The sequence below is a fragment of the Oncorhynchus kisutch genome, linkage group LG1, assembly GCF_002021735.2.
Source record: "Oncorhynchus kisutch isolate 150728-3 linkage group LG1, Okis_V2, whole genome shotgun sequence".
Classification (NCBI taxonomy): domain Eukaryota; kingdom Metazoa; phylum Chordata; class Actinopteri; order Salmoniformes; family Salmonidae; genus Oncorhynchus; species Oncorhynchus kisutch.
The window spans coordinates 69,876,001-69,902,164 of record NC_034174.2 but is presented as its reverse complement, the minus strand read 5'-3'; the positions used below and the strand labels follow the sequence as shown (position 1 = coordinate 69,902,164).

At 43.4% G+C, this 26,164-nt stretch overlaps 1 protein-coding gene across 1 annotated transcript in view; it reads right to left on the bottom strand.

The window, feature by feature from the left end:
* Positions 1-26,164, bottom strand: part of LOC109892654 (E3 ubiquitin-protein ligase NEURL1) — a 60,406-nt gene that overhangs the window by 12,428 nt on the left and 21,814 nt on the right. Inside the window, exons 3-4 of the mRNA XM_020485386.2 lie at positions 24,599-24,920; positions 2,210-2,932 (exon numbers count right to left, since the gene is read on the bottom strand). Of these exons, the coding sequence (XP_020340975.2) occupies positions 2,210-2,932; positions 24,599-24,920 (1,045 nt within the window). The remainder of the gene's footprint in view (positions 1-2,209; positions 2,933-24,598; positions 24,921-26,164) is intronic.

Here is a 26,164-nt window from a genome sequence, read left to right as displayed (position 1 = left end):
TGCTTAGCAACAAGAGAAGTTCCTTGAACTCCTTGCAAAAAACTCTGAAAAAGTACCCGTAGTGCTCTAGCTAAACGTTTTTAAAAGCACAGGTAATGTGCTAGTAACAACAGACATTCAGAACACCATAACACCATCTCCCTGTGCAGCTAACGAGTTGAAAAAAATGCATGGTGAAAAGACCCCATAGGTGTGCATTTCCTGTGCAGTTTTCATGTAGGCCCATAGTATTGACTGTTGGCTTAGTGCCACTGCAGTTGTCGTATCTATCAATACCCCAGAGCCACACTCCAGCCTCAGAAAGTGTGCAGTGTGTGCTGCAGCCCTAAGTGTAATGTATTGATGTGGCTTTCATTGATCGCGCTGTCAGCCACCTCCCTGTGTGTCTCCAGAGTGCCTAATGGAGCAGACCAGATCCAAAAATGGCGGCTGTGTAATGTAATATAATGAGAACAGTGCTAACAGGGCGGCATGAGGGCATGTCGATGCCTCGCTAACTGCTGTGACCTCCATGGCTGCATGGAGAATAAGCGTGTTAGTATGAGGGCAATTTACAGGTGAGCAAACAAGCAGCACTTAAAGAAAATACGTGTCCGCATTATATATCAGCACAGTAAGGTGTAGTTTATTTAACTCTCTCTCTCTCCCTCTCCCTCTCTCCCTCCCGCCCGCCCTCCCTCCCTCCCTCCCTCCCTCCCTTACCTCACTGAGAGGGATATAATTAGACTGAGCTTGATCCGTCCTAAGAAGCAAAACAATGATGACACGTTGATGAGGTTGTGCCTGATTTGGTTGTGTAGCTTCGTAATTGAACAGTTAAAATAAGACAGGCCTTCAACCTTACCTGTCTTTCTACATGATACACCTAACAAAGATGTGTCATTTTAAAATTTCCGCTTGTCCAATCTCCGAAAACGCTCTGCCAAATTTGAATTTGCATTTAATTATGGCTCAATACAAAAAGCCATTATGTCATAGAAGGATATAGGGGTGAACATTCGCAGTTTTTTTTCGTTTTGACCGTTTGTCTGCCCTTTTCACAGACTATGTAAAGAGGGACCATGTGCACCAGTTGGCTTGATAGGGGGCCTACAGATGTAGGATCTACATGTGATCACCCTGTTGCAGGAGGTTTGAGTTTTAAAAAGGTTTTTGAAGTTTGTCATTTCCACTTTGAAATTTCACACTAGATTTTCTCTGCAGTATAACCCACATAATAATTCACATTTCCTGTTGCTGCAGGATTATTTTCCTGCGTAGCAAACTGGCTCAAATTAAGATCCTACATCTGTAAGTAAATAAGTATAAAGAGCTCAGCAATTCGCCTCTCAAAACAGTCTAAAAGCACAGTTGTAGCTACTTTAGGCACACCTGCCTGCCACAGCAGAAATAAAGTATGTTTGGCATATTGCAAATGAAGCGTACGGCCTCCCGCCCACACACTTCATGTTCATTATCTGTATTTAGAGTGTGTAATCAAGCATGGGGGCTCTCGGCATACTGCTGAGAGGTAGCGTGTGTCCCGTAGTGAAGACATGTTTCCCCTGCTGTGAGTGGGTCGCAAGCACATACACACACATGCAAACACACACACACATACACACCATACAGACAGGAGAAGACGTGTTGTGGCCGCTAGGTTGCAGGGTCTGGCTCCCACACTCCTCCTTTCACTTGTTCCCTCTCTTCCTGTTATTATCGTGGCAGGTGGTGAGACAGCGTCTAATTTGCTCTCCCATTAATACCTCTGGAAGTGCATTTGGATCTGACTTCCTGTGTCAAGGCGCTGTATTGAAGCACTTGACATAAGTGCACATCTCTGAGCTCTGTGATGCGGGTGGGGCCCTTGTTACTAAATCCCTGACTGACGATCGATCATAAATGGATAAACGAAAAAGTTTACACCATGTCAGATTCCATCCATCCATCCATCCTCCTAGGGCCTGTAGTACTGTAGACACTGTAGCATTTAAGGCCAGTACCTGACCATGTGACCCGATCAGGAAAAGTCCCCTAGCCGCTACAGTCCATAGCTAGGGCCTGGAGTACTGTAGACACTGTAGCATTTAAGGCCAGTACCTGACCATGTGACCCGACCCAAATGAAAGGAAACACTAACCTAACTTGTCTTAATAGGCCGTTGGGCCACCACACGTGTTTCCTTTATTTTGGCAGTTACCTGTATAGCATAACAGTCCTACTGACTTACCCAGTATCCTGAGTTGAGTGACGGCTCCATGCAGACCGAAGAACATCCACAGGGGCCGGGAGTTGTCCACACACACTTGCATCCCCGCATTGGTGCCATTGTGGCTCAAGATCACCTCCCCTTCCTGGTTGACCAGGAAGCCCAGTATATCACTGCTCTGGAGCAGCGTGGGCACTCGGCATACAGCCCAGAATTCCTTGCGGTCGACTAAGGCCTCCGGGTTGTAGGGCAGGTCGCTAGGGCGCAGCACGGCGGGGTCGCATGATGTCACGCCATAGGACAGCGATCCCGACCTAGCCGGGCTCGACTTGGTCACCTTGATAAACACGGTCTCGCCGGTACGCAGTGGCCGGTCAGTGAAGACAAGCGTTCGCTCCTCTCTGGCGTGCTCGGATCTCGCCACCGTCTGCTCGTCGAGCGTCTTGATGTGGGCACCGCGGAGGGCGTGGAAATGGAGGTCGCTTTCGAGGGAGTGTGGGAGGACAGAGGACTGCTGGGTGTTGAGGGAGTTCTGGGGGATGGGGCAGGAGGCGGAGGGAGGGGCCAGGTGGAGATGGGCGTGGTTATGTGGGTGGGCTGGGCCAGAGCCGTCCACTTCCTGCAGGTTGAGGTCACAGAGGCTGACAGAGAGGCGGGATTCATCTGCCTCGCGGCGGAGAGAGGAGGAGCGTACGGTGGTGAAGGAGCGGGGACGGAGGAAGTCGGGAGGGACCATCTCACTCTCTGGAAGAAAAGAAGAAGGGAGAGAGAGAGGGAGAGCGAGGGAGAGAGAGAGAGAGAGAGAGAGAGAGAGAGACAGACAGAGAGAGAGAGAGACAGAGAGAGAGAGAGAGAGACAGAGAGATAGAGAGATAGAGAGAGAGAGAGAGAGAGAGAGAGAGAGAGAGAGAGAGAGAGAGGAGAGAGAGACAGAGACAGAGACAGAGAGAGAGAGAGAGAGAGAGAGAGAGAGAGAGAGAGAGAGAGAGAGAGAGAGAGAGAGAGAGAAAGGCAATTTTAGTTTCTATAATCATTGTAAATTGTGCTGAAATATAAAGAGAGACCATTATATCTTATATCTGAGAAAGCGACAAAAAGAGAAATGAGGGAGAGTCAACTAATAATAATACTGTAGTGTTGTCATTTGTTCGTGTTCTAATTATTTGACAGTTTATACAGCCGTTTCTGTCGCAATGTATTGTTTTGCCAACCTTGGAATATTCCTTGAATTGAAAAGAGAGAGAAACAGAGAGGAACAGAGAGAGAAAATAAAAGGAAGAGAGACATAAGCCAAGCACGAAAGAAAAGGCCTAAATTGGCGGATGTTATTAACTAGTACAAGATGTAGGATATAGCTAATTAGCTGGTACAGCAGCAGAGGAATGTGTCATTTCACTTGTTTAAAGCTAAATTAAATTTCAAAAATTACAGATTTGGTTGAGTGCTTTAATATCAGTAGGGAGCAGAATCAGCTCCTTTCACATGAGGAGGACAAAGTGCTTAATTAACCAGCCTTGGATGGTACTATTAAAGAAATTTGTGTTTGTGAGACAGTGTGTGTGTGTGTGTGTGTGTGTGTGTGTGTGTGTGTGTGTGTGTGTGTGTGTGTGTGTGGAGCTCCTTCCTTCTGCATTTCCAGCAGGGTATAGTACAGTATCATCCTTCTACAGTGAGCCATTTATATCTGCCAACACATGTCCCCCTTCGCACAGTAGGGCAGGTAGTAGTAACACACACACACACACACATGGGCACACACACACACATGCGCACACACACATGCGCACACACACATGCGCACACACATGCGCACACACACACACACACACACACACACACACACACACACACACACACACACACACACACACACACACACACACACACAGACAGAGAGAGAATGCCCTGTTTATAGTCTCCCCCCTCCTCACCCAACCCTGCTGGGCAGCTGCCTGCCTGAAAATAAGGTCTCTAAATGTGCAACCCCCCCCCCCCCTCCCACACACTCCCCATCAGCCCAGCACTGGGAGAATTAGCCCTGGGGTGTTTTCAATAGGAGCGGAACAGAACCAAAATGGAAGCAAACGTAACGAAACGGGGAGGCACCTACAGTACCTGAATTTCTCCAATAGAAACTCTCATTTTCGTTGCGACTAATGATCTCAGACAGAGAGAGAAAAAGGAGGGAGAAAGGGAGGGGGAGAGGGGAAGGGAGGGACAAAGAAGAGGGACTGTCATTGCTCAGAGGGTTGTAAGTGGATAAGGAAAATGAGTGACGAGACTCACCACCTGGACAGAGAGAGAGATTGGGGAGATGGATAGCAAGGTAAGCGGGGGAGGGCAAGAGAAAGAAAATGACATTGTTGACCACCTCCTCGGAGAGGGCAGAAGATAGGGAGAGAGCCCATCACTCAGAGAGAGAGAGAACGAGACAGAGAGAAAGCGGGACCACCAGAAAATGACATTGTTGACCACCTCCTCGGAGAGGGCAGAAGATAGGCAGAGAGTCCATCAGTCAGAGAGAGAGAGAACGAGACAGAGAGAAAGCGGGACCACCAGAAAATGACAGCGAGTGACCCCCTCTTTTGAGATAGGAGACCCCATCATTTCGGAGCGAGGGAGCGACAGACTGACAGAAAGAAAGAGAGGGAGAGAGAGAGAGAGAGAGAGAGGATAAAAGCCAGCATCTACCAGTCCTCCCGGGAGAGGTCTAGTCTGCAGCCAGGCCCATTTCACCCCCTGCTCCCTCTGAGGCCTGTCCCAGAAAGCCTTTTAGAGGCCAGGGCCAGCTCTGGACATAGATAAACCTCTTACCCCTTAATTACTACTCTCATGAGGCCTGCCAGACAGCCGGCCTGAGCGTGTGTGTGTGTTTGTCTGCTAATAACAGCAGTGAAACCACAGAAAGCTAATCTCTTTTAGCCTGTCCCATTTGAAAGGGCTGAAAGGGACCCTGGCCAGAGTGGGATTATCTTCCACTCGGAAAGCATTCAAATGTATTTTGTCCTAATATGGACACCGTACAAATGTTAATGGCTGGCAAGGCAATGTAGGGCATTTGAATGTGTGCCAGAAAAGACTATGCTGTCCATTTGTGAGCTATTTGGAATTTTGGTGTACATTCCTTGTCCACTTCAATGTGATGAACGGTATGACATTTAAATGTGTCAAAAATGGCCAGAGAACCTATGCTGTCTAATGCGGTGAGGAGATTCTAATTGAGAACCGGTTGCGACCTGTCAGGCTGACCAAGCCGGCGAGATTATCAGACCTTCGTCTTTCTTGTTGTTCACTAAGAAGATTATGTCCAGATTGTACAGGGGAAAAAGCGAGGTTTCTGTTTTTGTGCTGGCTGCAATAAATGTTAGAGTCAAACCAGGATCCAGGAACCAGCTCCAACTCTTACCCAATACCAGATCATTCAATCAAACTTCACTAAATCATTTCAAAGAGTAAGGGAATATTTCTGTGGTCGACTAAAAGGCAACAACTGACATCCTAAACAAATTTTACATCTGAGTTATTTAGCAAGAGCTCTTATCCAGAGTGACGTAGAGTAGTATACATACATTTTCACACTTCCTCCCAGTGGGAATCGAACCGACAACGCTGCTGGTGCAAGCGCCACACTCTACCAACTGAGCCACACTTGCTACCGTTACATACTATACTGTGTGTGACTGACAGAGGACATCATTAGGGTTATAGGTGCTCATTTAGTCTATCAAAAGACCAGAGGACATAGACACCTTAGTGTGTGATCCTCCTGTTTGGCAGTGCTGATTCAACGTAGATCAGCCTCCAACTGTCATCTCTTTGATCAGTTCCCGCCTTTAAATCCAAGATGGCAGCCAAGTTTGCCTCAAAGTCATGTCAAGTGTCAATTAGCATTAGCGGCTAATGCACAGACGGCTCTGGAAACTGACGGTATTAATGTATCACGAGACTACGGGACTTTAATTGTTCCATTTGATCTTTGTTGGGAGTATAACATGGATGGAACAGTGGCTTGAAAAAGCGTGCATTCATCTCAGTGACTGCTAATCGACCGTTAAACTAACAGCCCAGAAAGCACACAGTGCAGTTAACGCTGTTAGCGCCCGAGGCTAGCAGAGAGACAGATGACTACCGCTAGCTCTTTATTTAATCTGATGCTTCCTACTTCCTCTGTCCTCTCCTACTGTAGCGTCCAATAGGCACTTAGTGGATGCCGCAGACCGGCTATGTAAATGAATACAATTATCAAAACATATTTCTATTTCATTAAACTTTTCATTTCCCAAACAGTCGAATGCAGAGGGGCTACCTTCAATGAAGTATTTCCTAACGAGGCGAGGAGACAAACCGTAGCACTTTGCAACATACTTAAGCCAAATGATTGGGGAAGGAAAGGGATTCTTCCTTGGCGGTGGGAGTACGTGTGCGTGATTGCATGTGCGTATCTCAGGCATACTAACTTCTAACATCCCCAATGCCAGCCCTGATTCCAATGCTGGACAGACTCTCACTCTCTAGACCAGGGATGGGCAACTGGGGCCCGCGGACCAAAAATAAAGAAATATACAGTACAAAGTCAAAAGTTTGGACACACCTGCTGATTCAAGGGTTTCTTTATTTTTTTTACTATTTTCTACATTGTAGAATAATAGTGAATACATCACAACTGTGAAGCAACACATATGGAATCATGTAGTAACCAAAAATATTATCAAAGTAGCCACCCTTTGCCTTGATGAAAGCATTGCCCACTTTTGGCATTCTCTCAACCAGTTTCATGAGGTAGAATGGAATGCACTATATCATTGTGTTTACTTGATAGCTAACTACACAAATAGCTAGCTAGAACAAAGTGTTAATAAGATAAAAAATGAATTTAAAAGATTTAAAAGCAATACAAAATATACTTCATCCAAAATAACAATCCCAAACAGATATGAGACAACTAAGGACTGACTTCAGACAATATTTTTGGTATTTTTTTGGAATGCATTTCAATTAACAGGTGTGCCTTGTTTAAAGTTAACTTGTGGAATTTCTATCCTTATTAATGTATTTGAGCCAATCAGTTGTGTTGTGACAAGGTAGGGTTGGCATACAGAAGATAGACCTATTTGATAAAAGACCAAGTCCATATTATGTCAAGAACAGTTCAAATAAGCAAAGAGAAACGACACTCCTACCTACAGTATCTCTCCGAGACTCAGGCCTCCTTTTTTGTCCCTAGAATTTCTAGCAAATAGCTGGAGGCTGCACTTTCTCCTGTAGATCTAAATGTGTGATCTATCCATGTGACAGACAGAGACTCAGTCTCGACCTTTAAGTCTTTATTGAAGACTCATCTCTTCAGTAGGTCCTATGATTGAGTGAAGTCTGGCCCAGGGGTGCGAAGGAGAACGGCAAGGCCTGGCCGGCTCCCCTCTCCCCACTGGGATTCTCTGCCTCTGACCCTATTACAGGGGCTGAGTCACTGGCTTACTAGAGTGCTCTTCCATGCCGTCCCTAGGAGGGGTGCGTCGCTTGAGTGGGTTGAGTCACAGACGTGATCTTCCTGTCCGGTTTTGCGCCCCCTTGGGCTCGCGCGGTGGAGGAGCTCTTCGTGGGCTGTACTCAGCCTGGTCTCAGGGTAATAAGTTGGTGATCTGTTGATATCCCTCTAGTGATGTGGGGGCTGTGCTTTGGGAAAGTGGGTGGGTTGGCCCTGTCCAGGGGTGTCGTCAGACGGGGCTACAGTGTCCCCGACCCACCCCTGTCTCAGTCTCCAGTATCTATGCTGCAATAGTCTATGTGTCGGGGGCTAGGGTCAGTTTGTTATATCCGGTATAATTCTCCTGTCTTATCTGGTGTCCTGTATGAATGTAAGTATGCTCCCTCTAATTCTCTCTCTCTCTCCCTCTCTCTCCCCTCCTGGAGGACCTGAGGCCTAGGATCATGCCTCAGGACTAACTGCCCTGATGACTCCTGGCTCTCCCCAGTCCACCTGGTCGTGCTGCTGCTCCAGTTTCAACTGTTCTGCTTGCGGCTAGGGAACCCTGACCTGTTCACCAGACGTGCTACCTTGTCCCGGCCCTGCTGTTTTCGACTCGCTCTCTCTCTCTCTACCGCACCTTCTGTCTCGACCTCTGAATGCTCGGCTACGAAAAGCCAACTGACATTTACTCCTGAGGTACTGACCTGTCATCATGACATCATCAAACGGAGCCGAGAGTGGCCTGTGGCTGTCTTTCATTACTGCAGAGCTCTGTCCTGAATTGGATTAGGGATAGACGTTTGGAATGATGAGGAATAGCTAAGGACCCCAGAGACATGAGGGAGGCATGATTCTCTCTCTCTCTCTCTCTCTCTCTCTCTCTCTCAGAATTTGGTGCATGACCTGGTCTTACACTAGCTCTGGTCCAGAGCGTTCATACGATCCTCTACTTAGGGAAAAAAAATGTGTTAGGAGAGGAACTTGCCATTACCGTGGCCAAGAGCTAGTCTTACACTATAACAAATACAGCAACCATCATGAAGATGTACTATGAGATTTGACAAGGATCATTTTTTTCTGCCGAGCTGAATGTTGACATTTATGAACACAGTTTCAAGATGTTAGGCTTTGGCCCAATTCTTCATGAAAGGAGGTCTCTGTCGACCAGTTCTAAACGGCAGTGCATGTTTACTTTGTGCCCCTAGAGAGAGAGAGGGAGGGGAATATGAGAGGGAAGATAAAAGAGGGAAGGACGCTGTGCCTATGCTGATAAAGTGGAGTGTGTGTGTTTGTGTATGTTTGTGTGTGTGTGAGTATGTGTATGTTTGTGTGTGTTTGTGTTTGTGTAAGTATGGGTATGTGTGAGTGTATCCGTGTAACTGCACCAGCTGCTGCCCACTCATCATGGTGCACCTGCTATTTCAGCTGTTGTCCCCATTGGTCCTTTTCAGATAGGCTGCCCACAGATGTGCGTTCTCATTGGCTGATTGGCCGAGGGCACAGATTTGCAATTGCAGCGCTCTGAAAGACGTTTCAAACAAAGTGGTCACTCTGGCCTCGCACACACACACACACACACACACACACACACACACACACACACACACACACACACACACACACACACACACACACACACACACACACACACACACACACACACACACACACCATCCCAATCTAACCTTGTTAAGGAAACTAACTGTAATGGGGACACAGAGCGAGGCAGCTGTAGTCAATACACTAGGAGAAAGAGAAAAAAAACGTATTAAAATTCCAAACACATTCAATTGAGAACCAAACGCAGCACCTGTTGGGCTAAACCAACAAATATACAAAATGGGGGAGGGGAGGGGGGAGTTTGGCCTCTTTCTTTGAGCGTTTGTTTGGGAATGGCAGTGAAGCTAGCAGGCTACTAATGCTGTGTGTGTATGGGGAAGAGGAGGGAGGAAAGGGAGAAGAAGGAGAGGGATAGGTTGGCTGGCTTAGTGGCTTTGCTAGCTTTCCACATAAAAAAATACTATAGTATTTACTGTAGTATACAGTAGTATTTACAGTATAAATACTATAGTAAAATAACTGTAGTATATACTGTAGTATTTATTGTAGTTATTTTGAAGGACTGTAGTATACTGTAGTAATTACTGTAGGGTTTTTGGGGACATTACTGTAGTATTTACTATTTTGTTCTTGTTTTATTATCTTTGACATATAAGTGGAGGCTTTCTCCTCGAGGAAACCTACTGGGGAAACACTAAAAGAGGACATTTTCCAGTAGCTGTAGATAACACGGGTCTGAAAAAATAGTTTTGCACTTCTGCTCTTTTCTATAACCTGTAGGGAACACAATATATGGTCTTTATGTGGCATGTAGGTCTCTTACTTATGGGTGGCATATATTGTGATATGGGGGAGGGGAATGGGCAGGGTATATGCAAATGAAATACTGTAGTATTTAGTATAGTTTAAAAAGTGTAGTGTTTTTGCAGATTGTAGTGTTTTTGTGGATATTTCTGTAGTGTTTGCTACAGTGTGTTTCTTGTGGATAATACTGTTGTATTTACTACAACATTCTATATTAAGCACTACACATGATAGAGGGATTCTACAGTGTGTAGTATAGTATTCTACAGTTTACTACATCATTTTATAGTGAGTATTATAGTATTCTATAGTCAACTGTAGTATTTCTTCTGTGGGTTTAGCAGAGGGAACGTGCCAGGGTCCGAGAGCCAACGTTGTGGCTCTCCCTGTGAGAGATGGGATTTGCACAGTTATACGTCTGGCTTTTTTCTCTCTCTCTCTCTCTCTCTCTCTCTCTCTCTCTCCCCCCTCTCCCTCTCCCTCTCTCTCTCTCTCTCCCTCCCTCTCTCTCTCTCAGAGCTTGGCTTTATTCACAAACTCTCAGGGATTCACAAGATGTGAGAGACTGATGGGAGTGGAGGATTGGGACACAACTGAAAGGAGGAGAGGAGAAGTGGAGTAGGGGGGAAAGAGAGCAGCTCACAGCTGTGTTCTTTTAGAAGTAGAGCTGCACAGCTGAGACAGGCGGGGATGGATGGGGAGAGACGCAGAAGGATGGGGAGGAGAGTGCCCGTGTTTGAGGTTTCCAGGAGAGACTAAGTGATGGAGAGATAAAGAGGGATGGAGAGAGGTGGAGAGAGAGAGTTGGAGAAAGAGAGAGGGGGTTGAGAGAGGTAAAGAAGGATAGTGTGAGTGAGAAGGATAGAAAGAGAGAGAGTGATTGAGTGAGAGAGAGAAAGAGAGAGGGAAACAGTGAGTGAGTGGATAGAAAGAGAGAAAGAAAAGAGATGGAGTGGAGAGAGAGAGGCAGCGAGGGAGGGTTTGAGGGATGTTTGGGATGGTGCCGTATACCCTGATACTCCCTGGCTTTGGGCCAGTCGCTCCCTCGCCTCGCCGGCAGGTCGATTTCGAACCCCCAGGCTGGAAAGATCAACAGCCTTTTGTGAGGCGACACACGCAACATGGCTCCAAAACAAAAGCCCAGGCACAAACGCTCTACATAAGTCACAAAAGCCCCAGAAGCCCCGGTCCCTTAGGTCATCAGCAAAATTCAGCATGTGCAGCATCTCTCAACCAATCAGTGGTCGGGGCTTAAGCATTAATAGATGAATAACTCCATCATAAGGTTCTTATATTAAAGCCTCTCTCAGCCAGTTCTCCTCCTGCTCGACTGCTCCAACCAGACCGTGGCAGGTCTGGGTTCAAGTACTATTCACAATTTTTCAAATACTTTTGAGTGTTTGCTCTAACTGCCTGCAGTGCAAGATGGGCAGGGTTTGCAGTTTTGAGGCTATTCTGCTGGTTCCATTAAGCCAGTCAAACTCAATTAAGCACAGATAAAGTATTTGAAGTCATTTAGAGTAGTATTTGAACCCAGGTCTGGACTGTGGTGGGGACAGAGCTGTTATTTGGCTAATTCCCCCCTAATAAAAGGGGGGAATTAATTCCAGCCAATGTAACAGACTGCCGTTGACTCGGATTGAATGTATTGTCTATGCATATGTTTAGACAGGGCTATATACATTGTGTTGTTTCCCTTCACACTTCCTAATAGGGGGTAGTCCATTGTATGGTGTCCATTTTAGGACGTGAAAGACATGAAGTACAACGTTAGGAAGGACAACATAAGTCTTGGCATTACACCTCTGGTGTCTTCCCACTGGGCACAGACGACCAGTTCAACGTCTAGTTTGAATTTACATTTGGTTGAGATGTCAACTGATGTGAATTAAATCCGAAAACAACAAAACATTTCACCATGTTATTGGATTTAGGTTAACATTTTGGTGAAAAAAGGACAAAATTCCTTTTACGTTGATGACTTTTTCCAAATCCAATCAGTTTTCCACGTCATCACATTGAATTGTTTTGTTGAAATGACGTGGAAACAACGTTGATTCAACCTGTTTTTGTCCAGTGGGTTTAATCTACTTCATAATGTCCTATAAAATAGGAAATTAGTATTAAACTCAGTCAACATAATCTCAAATTGGTTTCACTGCTAAACCATACAGAATCTTTTTTCTCTGTCTATCCAAACCACTGAACAAACAATGACCTTGCCTTTTACGGTACATTTGACATTTAGGTCCATAAACACAGCCAGACAATTAAAGAGTATTTTCAATGCGGAGACCATTGTGACATTCAAACTGCTCTTTCTACAATACATTTCCAGTTTGAACGCATAAAACCACAAAGTTACAACCTCAATGCCAGTCAAAACACTAAAATAATAAAATAGCCATTTTATCCTCAGTGGACCGTAACCAGTAACCTCCCGTGGTCTGTGTCTATGGTTTTGGACAACGTTCGGATAACGTCCCTCAATGACTTCTATTGTTCCAAATGACTTCATATTACCGCAGTCATAAGATTGGACCGAGAACATAGTGGACGATAGGTCCAAAACATGGCAAGGAACCAAGGGTCCAATAAGCTCTATTGGAGCTTCAGTATCCATCTTCTCGGTGCAACATCTTGATAATAACATATATTTTCCCTCAGTCAAGAGGCTGGGGACATATTGCAGATATTCCTTTAGAAAGTCCTAACGCCAGTGACACGTGTCATCTATTTTTTGCGTTTCAAACCTGGCCGACCTCTCAGCAGTTGTCAATCTCTTCTCGTTGCCATTGGAATCGTCATTAGTTTTTATTACAGATGTAGGATCTTAATTTGATCACCCTGTTGCAGGAGAACACTCCTGAAATGTAAAACCTGTAGTGTATGAGGTTTAAAAAGGCTTCTGAAGTTTGTAATTTTCACTAACAAATTTCAGTCTTGATTCCCTCTTACGAAAAATGTATCAACCCCTACAACATGTCCATTCATTATAATCTGCATAATAATTCACATTTCCTGTTGCTGCAGGATTATTTTCCTGCTGTAGCAAATTGTCTCAAATTAAGATCCGACATCTCTCGGTAGTTACTCTCTCAGTATCCTTGGGGTAAAAGTAAGTGTAAACATTGTGAATTTGCAGTGAGAGTAAAGCAAAATAGTGAATTAGCTTGCTTTGATGAATGTTCTTCTATTCTAATGCCTCTCTTCTCCCACTCATTCATTCTCTCTCTCCCGCTCTCTATCCTTCTCCCTCTCTCTCACTGTCTCCCTCACTCCCCCACGTTTTCACTCCTCCCATCATTCTCTGTCCCTTCCTCTCTCCGTCTTTCTCTCACTCCCTCCCTCCAGCTCTCCTACTAATCGTTAGTTTGTGCCACTACACAGCTGCACCATGACATATCACATATGCATTGTGGTACTAGCCAGCAAAACCCAGCCCAAGCAGACTGGTTCCATCCAGATCTCATATGTCATTAATGCTTACGTTAATAGAGTAATTCTCTACAGCTGGTCACAAAGGTTTAAATTGTGCCTAACTCCAAACAGGGACACAGTGAACTACACTGCAAGAGCCATTATGTCACGACTTCTGCCAAAGTCGATGCCTCTCCTTGTTGGGGCGGTGCTCGGCAGTCGATGTCGCCGGTCTTCTAGCCATCGCCATCGCCGATAAATTTTTCATTTTCCATTTGTCTTGTCTTGTTTTCCCACACACCTGGTTCTCATTTCCCTCATTATGTGTTGTGTATTTAACCCTCTGTTTCCCTCATGTCTTTGTGTGGTATTGTTTATTCTGTTTCGTGTTATTCACCCGCCCGCGGGTAGAGCGTCTGATCCTCCTTCGTGTTCACTTTGCCGTGTGCTTTTGGTTTGCCCTAACAAAAGTTGGCTACCCAATATCTGCTCTCCTGCACCTGACTCCCTTACAGCCATTTTACGCATACCTGACACTCTGTTTGTCTGTGATGTCTGAAATGATCTGTACTGTATATAAAAGTTCTGGCTTATTGGATTTATAGATAAGGACAAGTCTATATATCATACATTGTCTGACTTCAGTGTATTGAGTGCTAAATTCGACCAGACAAGCCTTGTGTTTTGTTGTGACATTCATAACAAGATATCATGGCATGTCACTCATATGTGTAAACTGTACTCTATACTATTGTAAGGTATCTTAGTATCTTTAATTGTGTGTAAATAATTGAATCACCCATCTCATATGTATATACTGTACTCTATACTATGCCGCTGTATCTTAGTCCAATGCCGCTCTGACATGCAGTTTTTCACAATTCCTGACATTTAATCCTAGTACATATTCCCTGTCTTAGGTCAGTTAGGATCACCACTTTTTTTTAAGAATGTGAAATGTCATGATAATAGTAGAGAGAATGATTTTTTCAGCTTTTATTTCTTTCATCACATTCCCAGTGGGTCAGAAGTTTACAGACACTCAATTAGTATTTGGTAGCATTGCCTTTAAATGGTTTAACTTGGGTCAAACATTTTGGGTAGCCTTCCACAAGCTTCTCACAATAAGTTGTGTGAATTTTGGCCCATTCCTCCTGACAGAGCAGGTGTAACTGAGTCAGGTTTGTAGGCCTCCTTGCTCGCACATGCTTTTTCAGTTCTGCCCACAATTTTCTTATTGATTGAGGTCAGGGCTTTGTGATGGCCACTCCAATACCTTGACTTTGTTGTTCTTAAGCCATTTTTGTCACAACTTTGGAAGTATGCTTGGGGTCATTCTCCATTTGGAAGACCCATTTGCGACCAAGCATTAACTTCCTGACTGAAGATGACTGAGATGTTGCTTCAATATATCCACATAATTTTCTTTCCTCATGATGCCATCTATTTTGTGAAGTGCACCAGTCCCTCCTGCAGCAAAGCACTGCCACAACATGATGCTGCCACCCCCATGCTTCATGGTTGGGATGGTGTTCTTTGGCTTGCAAGCCTCTCCCTTTTTCCTCCAAACATAACGATGGTTATTATGACCAAACAGTTCTATTTTTGTTTCATCAGACCAGAGGACATTTCTCAAAAAAGTACATTCTTTGTCCCCATGTGCAGTTGCAAACCGTAGTCTGGCTTTCTTATTTTATGGTGGTTTTGGAGCAGTGGCTTCTCCCTTGCTGAGCGGCCTTTCATGTTATGTCGATATAAGACTTGTTTAACTGTGGATATAGATACTTTGTACCTGTTTCCTCCAGCATCTTCACAAGGTCATTTACTGTTGCTCAGGGATTGATATGCACTTTTCGCACCGAAGTACGTTCATCTCTTGGAGACAGAACGCGTCTCCTTCCTGAGCGGTATGACAGCCCCGTGGTCCCATGGTGTTTATACTTGCGTACTATTGTTTGTACAGATGAACGTGGTACCTTCAGGCATTTGGAAATTGCTCCCAAGGATGAACCAGACTTGTGGAGGTCTACAATTTTCTTCTGACGTCTTGGCTGATTTATTTCGATTTTCCCATGATGTCAAGGAAAGAGGCAGTTTGAAGGTAGGCCTTGAAAAACATCCACAGGTACACCTCCAATTGACTCAAATGATGTCAATTAGCCAATCAGAAGCTTCTAAAGCCATGACATCATTTTCTGGAATTTTCCAAGCTGTTTATAGGCACAGTCAACTTAGTGTATGTACACTTTTTACCCACTAGAATTGTGATACAGTGAATTATAAGTGCAATAATATGTCTGTAAACAATTGTTTGAAAAATGTCTTGTGTCATGCACAAAGTAGATGTCTTAACCAACTTGCCAAAACTAAAGTTTGTTAACAAGAAATGTATGGAGTGGTTGAAAAATGAGTTTTAATGACTCAAACCTAAGTGAATGTAAACTTCCGACTTCAACTGTATTCTTAATCCATTCCTTTCTTAGATTTACTTGTATTTTGGTTATATGTTGTGAAACTGTTAGATATTAATTGTTAGATATCAATGCACTGTCGGAACTAAAAGCACAAGCATTTCGCTAGACTCGCATTAACATCTGCTAAACACGTATATGTGACCAATCAAATGTGATTTGATTTGATACCTCAGCACAACAAATCATACGTGAAAGGTTCTGTATAACCATGAAGAGACGTCAGGTTTCTAACCTGCTTTCAACTAGACAACAGAGCAATATGAAAGATTTGAATATGTTCCCGTATCAGACCTGGCATATTTTAATTCTTCACACCTGTCGTAATGCTGGCACACACACACACACACACACACACACACACACACACACACACACACACACAACAAGGTTCGGACAACCTTCTAGACATTGTGACACCTTGTCAGAGATAAGCGACATTTCTCCGACACATTCGCGAAAGACATAAACAAAAGCACCCATTTTCTCACGACCTCATCTGTCAAGCTTTCACAGCTTGAGTTCCCCCGTGTCAAAACATTGGGCTCTTTTTTTCTCTGTTGCCCCTGTCGACATCTTTAGAAAAGAGCACATTCCGCAATCACTGGTGATTTGCCCTACAGTATAAACAATACATTGAGCCAAAATGGGAGAAAGTCAAATCTACTTGTATCGAAAGCTTTTAAACAGGTCAAGGGGCAGAGCAGCTCGGCTTTTGAATGTGATCGAGTATTCTCTGAAAACACACACACTCACACACTTTGAAAATGTTTTCAGGGCCATTTGAAAAGTAACAGAATGTTCCCTTCCTTTGAAAAGTTTATTACCTTCTGATTTTCTACCAGAGTGAAGAATGGAGAAAGAGAGAGAGAGAGAGAGAGAGAGAGAGAGAGAGAGAGAGAGAGAGACACAAAGAGTGAGAAGGTTAGGCTGACCTGTCAATCGTTGAGATCATTGAGAACTGTGTTACTTTGAGATATTCTATCATTCATGTAGTATATTTATGTTGTGTTACTTTGAGATATTCTATAATCCAAACAGTGTGTTTATGTTGTGTTCCATAGAGAAATGCTGTAATTCATACAGTGTGTTTATGTTAACGCATAGTGAAAGACTGTACAGTACTTACTGCACTTCAAGTGTACTGGAGTGTATTACCTACATAAATTTCCTAAGACAACAACTGAACATTGTGTGTGTGTGTGTGTATGTGTGTGTGTGTGTGTGTGTGTGTGTGTGTGTGTGTGTGCGTGTGTGCGTGTGTGTGTGCGTGTGTGCGTGTGTGTGTGTGTGTATTCATACTTGTATGCCTCTGTGCCTGTACGTGCATAAACATTGCACACGTGAACGGTATGTGACAGACAGCCATGAAGCACCGGAGCTCCATTTATATTTATGAAACAACCTTTTTACCCTGCTGGATGTAAAGCCTCTGAGGGGCATCAGGCTCATTATTCTGCCCCAACCCAGAAGATATTGCATTTGCCCAGTTAAAGATCCACTCTGCAGAAATCGCCAATTCATGGTTGCTAAAATTCTAATAGTTTTCCTAATTTCAGTTTATGTGACAAAACAAGCAGTCATTGTGTAGAGAATCATTGTTCCATCTAAACCGCTGTGAAATATATTTTCCGTAACCAAAACTATTGTATATTCAGCTGTTCGAAGCTGATGTACAAAACCAAAAGTAAAAGATGCAAAAATGAAACTTCAGTACAGGAAGCATAGAAATAGCACACATAGAACAGATCTACATCTTCTAGACATGCTTTCAAAGGGAATGAGAAATCTATAACTCACATTTCTATGTGAATTTGGTCAGATCGCCCAAAAAGTTACATATTGTAGCTTTAAAGGCCTAAAACAGTAAATCAGTTCCTACCTGCACTGTAAAAATAGAAAGTCTCAAAATACCATGATTGTGTAACAAAACCATGAAAAGTTGTGCACATAAGCTGAGATCTGGTGTTTGGAGGGTGTTTGAATGTAAACCCAATGTAAGTGTTTTAATACACAGAATGTGCTTTAAAACTGAAATGAAGTACTCAGAAACACCCAAAGTGGTTAATCACCTGAATATTGGTGATTTTAAGAGAGTGTTGTGAAAACACTATTTGGAGTTTCAGTGCATGTTAAAGGCAGCATCAAAACACAAAAACTGTGTTTCTCATCAAATCAATGGTTTATAAATGCAAGTGGTTTATAGCTTAAATATTTATTGATGATAAGAGACTATGGAGAATTATTGTTATTTAGTCAGCTTGGAAAAAGGGACAGGCAGTAAGATGGTACATTCCTTTGGAAATTTTACCCGCTCAACCACACAGCCACACCGTAAGAAATTATTCTGGGGTGAATTGAAATGATCTAGTGGTAACACACCTTGCCTAGTCACTTCTCTCCCCGCCAAAGACCAGGGTTAAATTACCCGCTCCAACCCTTCAATCTGTTTCTCCTATCTCTATCCCCTCTGTCATTTCAGAACTGTCGCCATAAAGTGTCAAAATGCATGCAAGCCGTTTCAATGATTTATTAATTGTGTAACGTTGTAAATGTTGTTGAAAATGTAAGTGTATTTTATGAGGATAACCAAAGAAAGAGAACATTGAGTGATTGAACTCATTGGAAGTCTTTGGTTTGAATCACCTTGCATTTCCTATCTTGCCACTTGACTCTGTTTAAAGAGGATTGTGGGTATTCAAACTTTGTGATTTTTTTTCTTCTCCCACACAACGTCGTATGAATGTTTGAAGAAAGGAAACTCTGTTAAACGCGTTGTGCCATGAGGTGTAATGGATCATGACGAACAGTTTTGAAAACAGCAAAATTACTTTCAATGAGGACTGCACCCCATTCCCACATTCATTACTGTTAATGAAAGAGGCAAAGGTAGAATCCTCAATTCTTGCAGTTCAACCTTCAGTTGGGTCTGGTGGTTTAAACACCGTGTCTGACAATGCCAAAATTGTATAAAATGGCACATTTTCAAATACATAAAACAAAGTTAAACAATAAGACACTCCAGAAAAAATGATCTACTTCTGCACTAGACAGGATTGAAAACATCATAATGGTGTTTAGAAGCTTTAGAGAGAGGAAACTACACCAAAAGAGAAGGGATCTATTTCTGCACTAAACAGAACTTGAAACACCAAAATAATGTTTGAAATATTTTCTGTGAGTGCTCCCAGTCCCTGGCAAGGTGTTGCACATCGCTTGATTTAGTGGTGTTACAACACACCATGTAATATTTAAAAACATCTCAGGATGATGTGATTCAATACTCCAGCACTGTTAAGGTTTCGTCTCCTTCCAGATGGTCGCAAGCTCAGTGTTACAAAGCACTTCATTTTAACAGTGTAGGATCAGTTCCTACCTAGGAGGCTCTGGCAGGAAGTGTCACGCTATCACCTTTCCCAAATACCAGCGCCATAAAGATATGGACTTGTTTATGGCTACATATATTGCCGGGGAAGGTGAGCTTAATGGTGCCAAAAAGCAGAAGGCAGTTAAGAGAGGATAGATTGACAGCCAGGCAGGCAAGCGAATCTCCATTTCTATAGTCGTCATTGACGGTGTGTGTGTGTGTGTGTGTGTGTGTGTGTGTGTGTGTGTGTGTGTCTCTCTCCTTCCACGTGTGTGTGGAATGAAGCTGTCACTCTCAGAGTAGCTAGATTTATCTAGCCCATAATTCTGCCTGTCTGGGTTTCATTAGCTAGAGCTGGGATCTTAAACTACGCTCATCATCCAACTGTAGGGTGGAAAACACTCAATCACACTCCTCCATGTGTAATAATATCCCCAAAAATGTGTCTGGAAGGCATCACCTGCTGGGGGCCTATCACACGATACCTACCGAGGGTCTGTTCATTAGTCACCCAATCAGAGGCTAAGACTATTGTTCTGTGCTGACCTCAATACAAAATGTATTTCAAATACATGTACATTTGATAAAAATGCATTTAATGATTCAAAATGCATATACAGTGCCTTCAGAAAGTATTCACACCCCTTGATTTCTTCCACATTTTGTTGTGTTACAAAGTAGGATTAACATGTATTTGTCTTTTTTTGTGTTTAGCTCTATTCTGTTTCATTTTGCCATAAACATCTCCCTAGTCCTTGCAGATGACAAGCATACCCATAACATGATGAAGCCACCACCATGCTTGAAAATATGAAAAGTGGTACTCAGTGATGTGTTGTGTTGGATTTGCCCCCAAAATAAAGCTTTGTATTCATGACATAAAGTTGATTTCTTTGCCAATATTTGAGCAGTTTTACTTTAGTGTCTTATTGCGAACAGGATGCATGTTTTGGAATGTTTTTATTATGTACAGGCTTCCTTCTTTTCACTCTGTCAATTAGGTTAGTTAGGTTAGGTTAACTACAATGTTGTTGATTCATCCTACAGCTTCTCCTATCACAGCCATTAAACTCTGTCACTGTTTTAAAGTCACCATTGGCCTCATGGTGAAATCCCTGAGCAGTTTCCTTCCTCTCCGGCAACTGAGAAAGTAAGGACACCTGTATCTTTGTAGTGACTGGGTGTATTGATACACCATCCAAAGTGTAATTATTAACTTCACCAAGCTCAAAGGGATATTCAACGTCTGCTTTTTATGTATGTTTACCCATCTACCAATAGATGCCCTTCTTTGCGAGGCATTGGAAAACCTCCCTGGCCTTTGTGGTTGAATCTGTGTTTGAAATTCACTGCTCGACTGAGGGACCTTACAGAGATGAGGTAGTCATTCAAAAATCATGGTTAACAATATTCTTGCACAGAAAGTGAGCGGATACAACTTCTTATGTGACTTGTTAAGCAAATGTGTACTTCTGAACTTATTTAGGCTTTCCATAACAAAGGGGTAGAATACTTTGCGCAATTTTTATTTAGAAAAACATAATTCCACTTTGACATGATGGGCTATTGTGTGTAGTCTAGTGACAAAAAAAGGCTGTAACAGAACAGAAATGTGGAAAAAGTCTAGGGCTTACTAAAATGCATGTAATGACTGACAGTGTTTCAGAAATGAATGGCTATGACGTCTAAGCTACAGGTTGGCCAAAGTGTTTAATCATTTGGCTTCCTAGATTACTCTTTACACATTGATCAATGCAGATCATGTGTTTGGCCACCAAGCCGAAACATTGTCAGTAGCTAGGTTTCCATCTAATTTTCCATCAAACTGACTTGTTGCGGATTAAAGGCTGTGTGTGATGACGTCGTGCACATGAAAAAGAACCTTTCTCATTCAATTCCAATGTACCAAATAAGTTCAATGGGTTTCCATCGCCCCTTTCAACTCTACTGATGGTTCTGTCACAAAAACTGCTGCGTTATATAGAAAATGTGCCCACTCTGGTCTTGACACATGTGCTCCTCTAGCCAACAGCTTGCAGATACAGTACGGGTGGGCTACATGATTACATTATTATGGATAAAGAGCAATATTATTTATATTTGTCAAAGGGCATCAAGTTACCAGAATATTAAGAACAAATTCTTATTTACAATGACGGCCTAAAGAAAGGCAAAAGGCCTCCTGCTGGGACGGGGGCTGGGATTAAAAGTAAAAATATAGGACAAAACACACATCACGACAAGAGAGACACCACAACACTACACAAAGAGAGACCTAAAGACAACAACATAGCATGGCAGCAACACATGAAAACACAGCATGGCAGCAACACAACATGACAACAACATGGTAGCAACACAACAAGGTAGCAGCACAAAACATGGTACAAACATTACTGGGCACAGACAACAGCACAAAGGGCAGGAAGGTAGAGACAACAATACATCACAACAAGAAGCAGCCACAACTGTCTGTAACAGTGTCCATGATTGAGTCTTTGAATGAAGAGATGGAGATAAAACTGTCCAGTTCAAGTGTTTGTTGCAGCTCGTTCCAGTCGCTAGCTGCAGCGAACTGAAAAGAGGAGCGACCCAGGGATGTGTGTGCTTTGGGGACCTTTAACAGAATGTGACAGGCAGGACGGTTGTTGTATGTTAAGTTCAATGCTCTCGTCAACTTTGTTTGTTTATTTGTCATGATGCACACGAAAGACATGGAGTCACTACAGGACTGATAATGTATCACGTTTGAAGTCATTTAAATTTTATGTAGTTAAGGCAGTTAAGAAGAGATAGTTAAGAAGAGATAGACAGGGAAGATAGTTAAGAAGAGATAGACAGAGAAGATAGCTAAGAAGAGATAGTTAAAAAAGAGACAGACAGGCAGGCAGTGAAGTGCAGTGCATCGCTATTCTCTTGGTCATCGTAGAAGGTGTGTGCCTGTGTGGGTATGAGGAATGAAGCTGCCAACACCAGAGCAGCTAGATTTATTTATCCCATAATTCTGCCTGTCTGGGTTTCATTAGCTACAGCTTGGATCTTAAACCATGCTCATCACCCAACTGGAGGTGTGGAAAACACTACATCACACTAAGCCATGTGTAATAACCCCTAAAATGTGTCAGGAAAGGCATCTCTTGCAGGGGGCCTATCACACAATACCTAATGCGGGACCTATCATGCATCACCCAATCGGAGGCCTCAAAGTTGTTGCTGGGTGCAACCGGGGTCATGCTGTCAACCTAACCTTCTGTGCTGACCTCAACACAACACTTGGGACTTAAACCGATGTTATCAAATGACAAAATACACTTTGTTTTTAGAAGTAGGCACGTGTGTTCACTTTGGTGCTAAGATAGTAAATGACGGTTTCTGTGTGTTTGTGAGTGTGTGTGTGTGTGTGTGTGTGTGTGTGTGTGTGTGTGTGTGTGTGTGTGTGTGTGTGTGTGTGTGTGTGTGTGTGTGTGTGTGTGTGTGTGTGTGTGTGTGTGTGTGTGTGTGAGACAGTGTGTAATTATGGGTTTTAAAATAGCTCACAGTTTTTTTTCAGTGATTAAGGATTTATTTAATAAATCTGTTAGACTTTACAGTAGCAGCAAAACAGACATGTCCTGGCGCATGTGCAGTGCAGTGGAGTCATTAAGTTAAATGAATAGAATATGTAACATAATGCGTGTCGGCAGGCTTGGAAAAAAAGTGATTTGGTCTGACAGATACCACCTCTGATAGGGAATATGAAGTGAAGGCAGCCTGGAGGTTTGTGTGTGGTAGGTGGAAACAAATATAAGCCCCATGTTCATTCCTGTTACATGTGAAATTTCACAAACCCATAATAAGGCGACCATAGAATGTTCCATGTAAATCAGTAAGTGATTACTGCATCTAAATAAGAATGCATAGGCCTACAGTACAGAAAAACAATAACTAGACTGCTGCATGTCTATGCATACAGAGAGATAAGAGGATGCTGGTTTAATTGTAAACATGATGTATATATTCTGGATGTAGGTGGAAAGCTAAAGCAGGAAAATAAATTTTTTCCCAAAGTCCCCCCCAAAAATCTAGGGAAGAACATTTTAGGACTATTACAGTTCAGATGTAAGCGACCAGTATGTTGAGGGCAGATGTCAGAAGGCCCCCTGAGGACCTATAGGAGCTCTGTACCCTAGGCTGCCCTGGCTATAGCCTGACTGTAAAAGGCTGTGGGTTGATTTAACTAGGGCTGAAGAGAGCGATTGTAACAGCGCTCCGAGCAGCATAGGGTTTACCAAGACGCCAGGGGTCTCCCCAAGTGACTTATAGAGGAGAGTGCGAGGTGTCACGGTAATGCGAGACGACAATGTGAACTTTGGGCCAACGAATTACGTCCGCGTTCTCTAACGTTGCTACTCCCTGGAGTCCCATGCTAGTCTGTTGAGGAATACAGCTAGGTTTCTATCGCTACTTGTCATCGCTGCCTCCCGTCAAGACTAGGAGTGCGGGGGGACTGGGGGGGGGGGACTTCAGATAAAACGACTCCCACATCACACGGTGAACACAAAACATCCCACCCCTCTGCTACCCGAGACAGGAGATACCGCTGTACTCCTGTCAATTGGCACGGCTCGCAATTAGGATCAAATAGGCTATCTATGGAACATGTGACCAAACCCCTTGTCTATTTTTAACATAAGGGGGATGACAACATTGACACATTGAATCCCTAGAGAACAGAAACATGCACAGTATGCCATAGGCCCTGGGTACATCAAAGCCTTGGCTAACGCTAGGTTATCGCATGCTATGTCTATCGCTATGGCATTTATGCTAAGCCTTGGCTAACACGAGGCTATGCTATGTCTAGCTCTATGGTACAGTATGTATGTTAAGCTGCATTGCATGCCTCGATAATGCACAGCAGGGCAGTTATTTTGAAGCCCATGTGCTATAGTGGTGCTAAAAATACTAGGGCCAAATGTTCGTCATATATAGATAGCATTTGTAAAGATCTTAGAGGGGTTCACATTAGGTTATAATAACTATCACTAACCTCCTCCACCATAAGAAAATATATTTCATTCCCAGTCAGTAGACACTATGTTTACAGTCGGTAAACATGTTAAAATACCTAATATGACTTTGGAGTGGAAAAAATGCACCATTACATTCTGTATGACCATGGTGCTCACCGCAAAGACATCCTCGAAAGGCATGGGTGATCACCAAATCCCATAACCGTACCTCCTAATTCTCTCCTTGTCCATCACCTTACCAAGAAGCTAGAAGTGAGGAATGGTATGGAGATGAATGTGTAGGTGTGCATGCATGCTTTCTTAACATACCTAGCAGTTGCACTCCACGGGTCAACCCATAGACATCTATCAGTGCCCACAGCGGTTCTCCTGTTCTCACCCCACTGAAGAACAACATCGGGTTGGACTCATTGATTCTATAGAAGACCCGGCCCTTCTTGTCCACCCAGAAGGCGATGACGTTCCCTTCGTTGGCGAACTCCTCAGGTAGTGCCTTGGCCCAGAAGCCACTCTGGGAGACCAGGTCAGGGCAGGCATACTTGGGCAGGCTGTCTGGGTTGATACGGGACGGGTCTTTAGCCGTGAAGCCCAGACGGAGAGCTCCACTCCAGCAACACTGCTTCTTAGTGATCTGTGGAAGGAGGACAGACTATGATAGGTCGATGGTCTTACAGCAGTTTGTAGTAGCATAAGAGTGTAAGGTCTAGGATTATACTTTATAAGGAAGTCTAAATGTTGCCTTGAAGTTTGAAGGTTCCCTTTGTGTATTGTCTGTCAATGAGATTCCATTTTGTGACCGAGGCCTATACAATGCTGACAGGTTGCAAAAGAAAGCAAGTAATGGGCCCATTTGGTTGGTTGTAGACAGTAAGTGTACCAGGGTTTCCGTTAGTAATATATGGTGGCAGGCCGTTGACAGGCAGCATTTTAATTTACAGGACATTTAAGACATTTACCGGACCAATATGCATTGGGTGCGTAACCTGATTAGGGAGTCCACCCACAGTGACAGAAATCCCATTTAGATGATGGTAATTCATCTCAACAGACCATGAAACTCTAGGATGCAATGGCGTGCGTCCTTCTTACAGAATGCCGATGCGCAATTTGAAAGTATTTGCCACATTTGCTTTTCCTCAGCTAACAACAGGAGTCACGAACAGCATTATCACTAGCCTATGTCAATCTGCTATCCCCCATAGTTGAAAAGTGCACCTATTCTATTGGACAGCTTGTCGTTCTGTGTGAAAGAAGTAAGCTATTCCAAACAAAATCTGGGACAACTGTGGGACGTTAGGTCTCAAATTCATACAACTAGAAGACCTAGGCTACATCCCCAAAAAATTTAGAAAGAAATGAGGCTCATGCAACTGATCAGAATATTTAGCTTAAAATGTTGATACATTATTTAGTCTTCACATTATAAGCGCAGCACTCCGCACAAGGCAGTAGGATACGCAAATGTTAGTTTCATAATGCTATTAGCCGGAAAACACAGTTGTCAAAAGCACAACGCACATGCGAGCGGTTTCATGAGACAGAGAAAAAATATCCAATCGAAATTTTGAAGGGAGATAAAGATGCAACAACTAGCATGGGTTGTTAATATGACTAGGATTGTGCATTTGGCTCCTGGACAATGAAATAAAGTTGATTTGAAAACCAATACAACGTGAGATAAATAGGCTTTGTAAGACAATTATAAGACAATTGCCTAAATTCTCTTGAAGTTTAAGTGTACTTCAGAGCAGGGGTTCCCAAACTTTTTCACTCAGGCCCCCATTCCAGCATTGGGGAACATCACACGTTCCCCCGCGAGCGATGTCTATTTCTATAGGCACAAGCACTGTTCATGACACAAACTGTTCACACCCT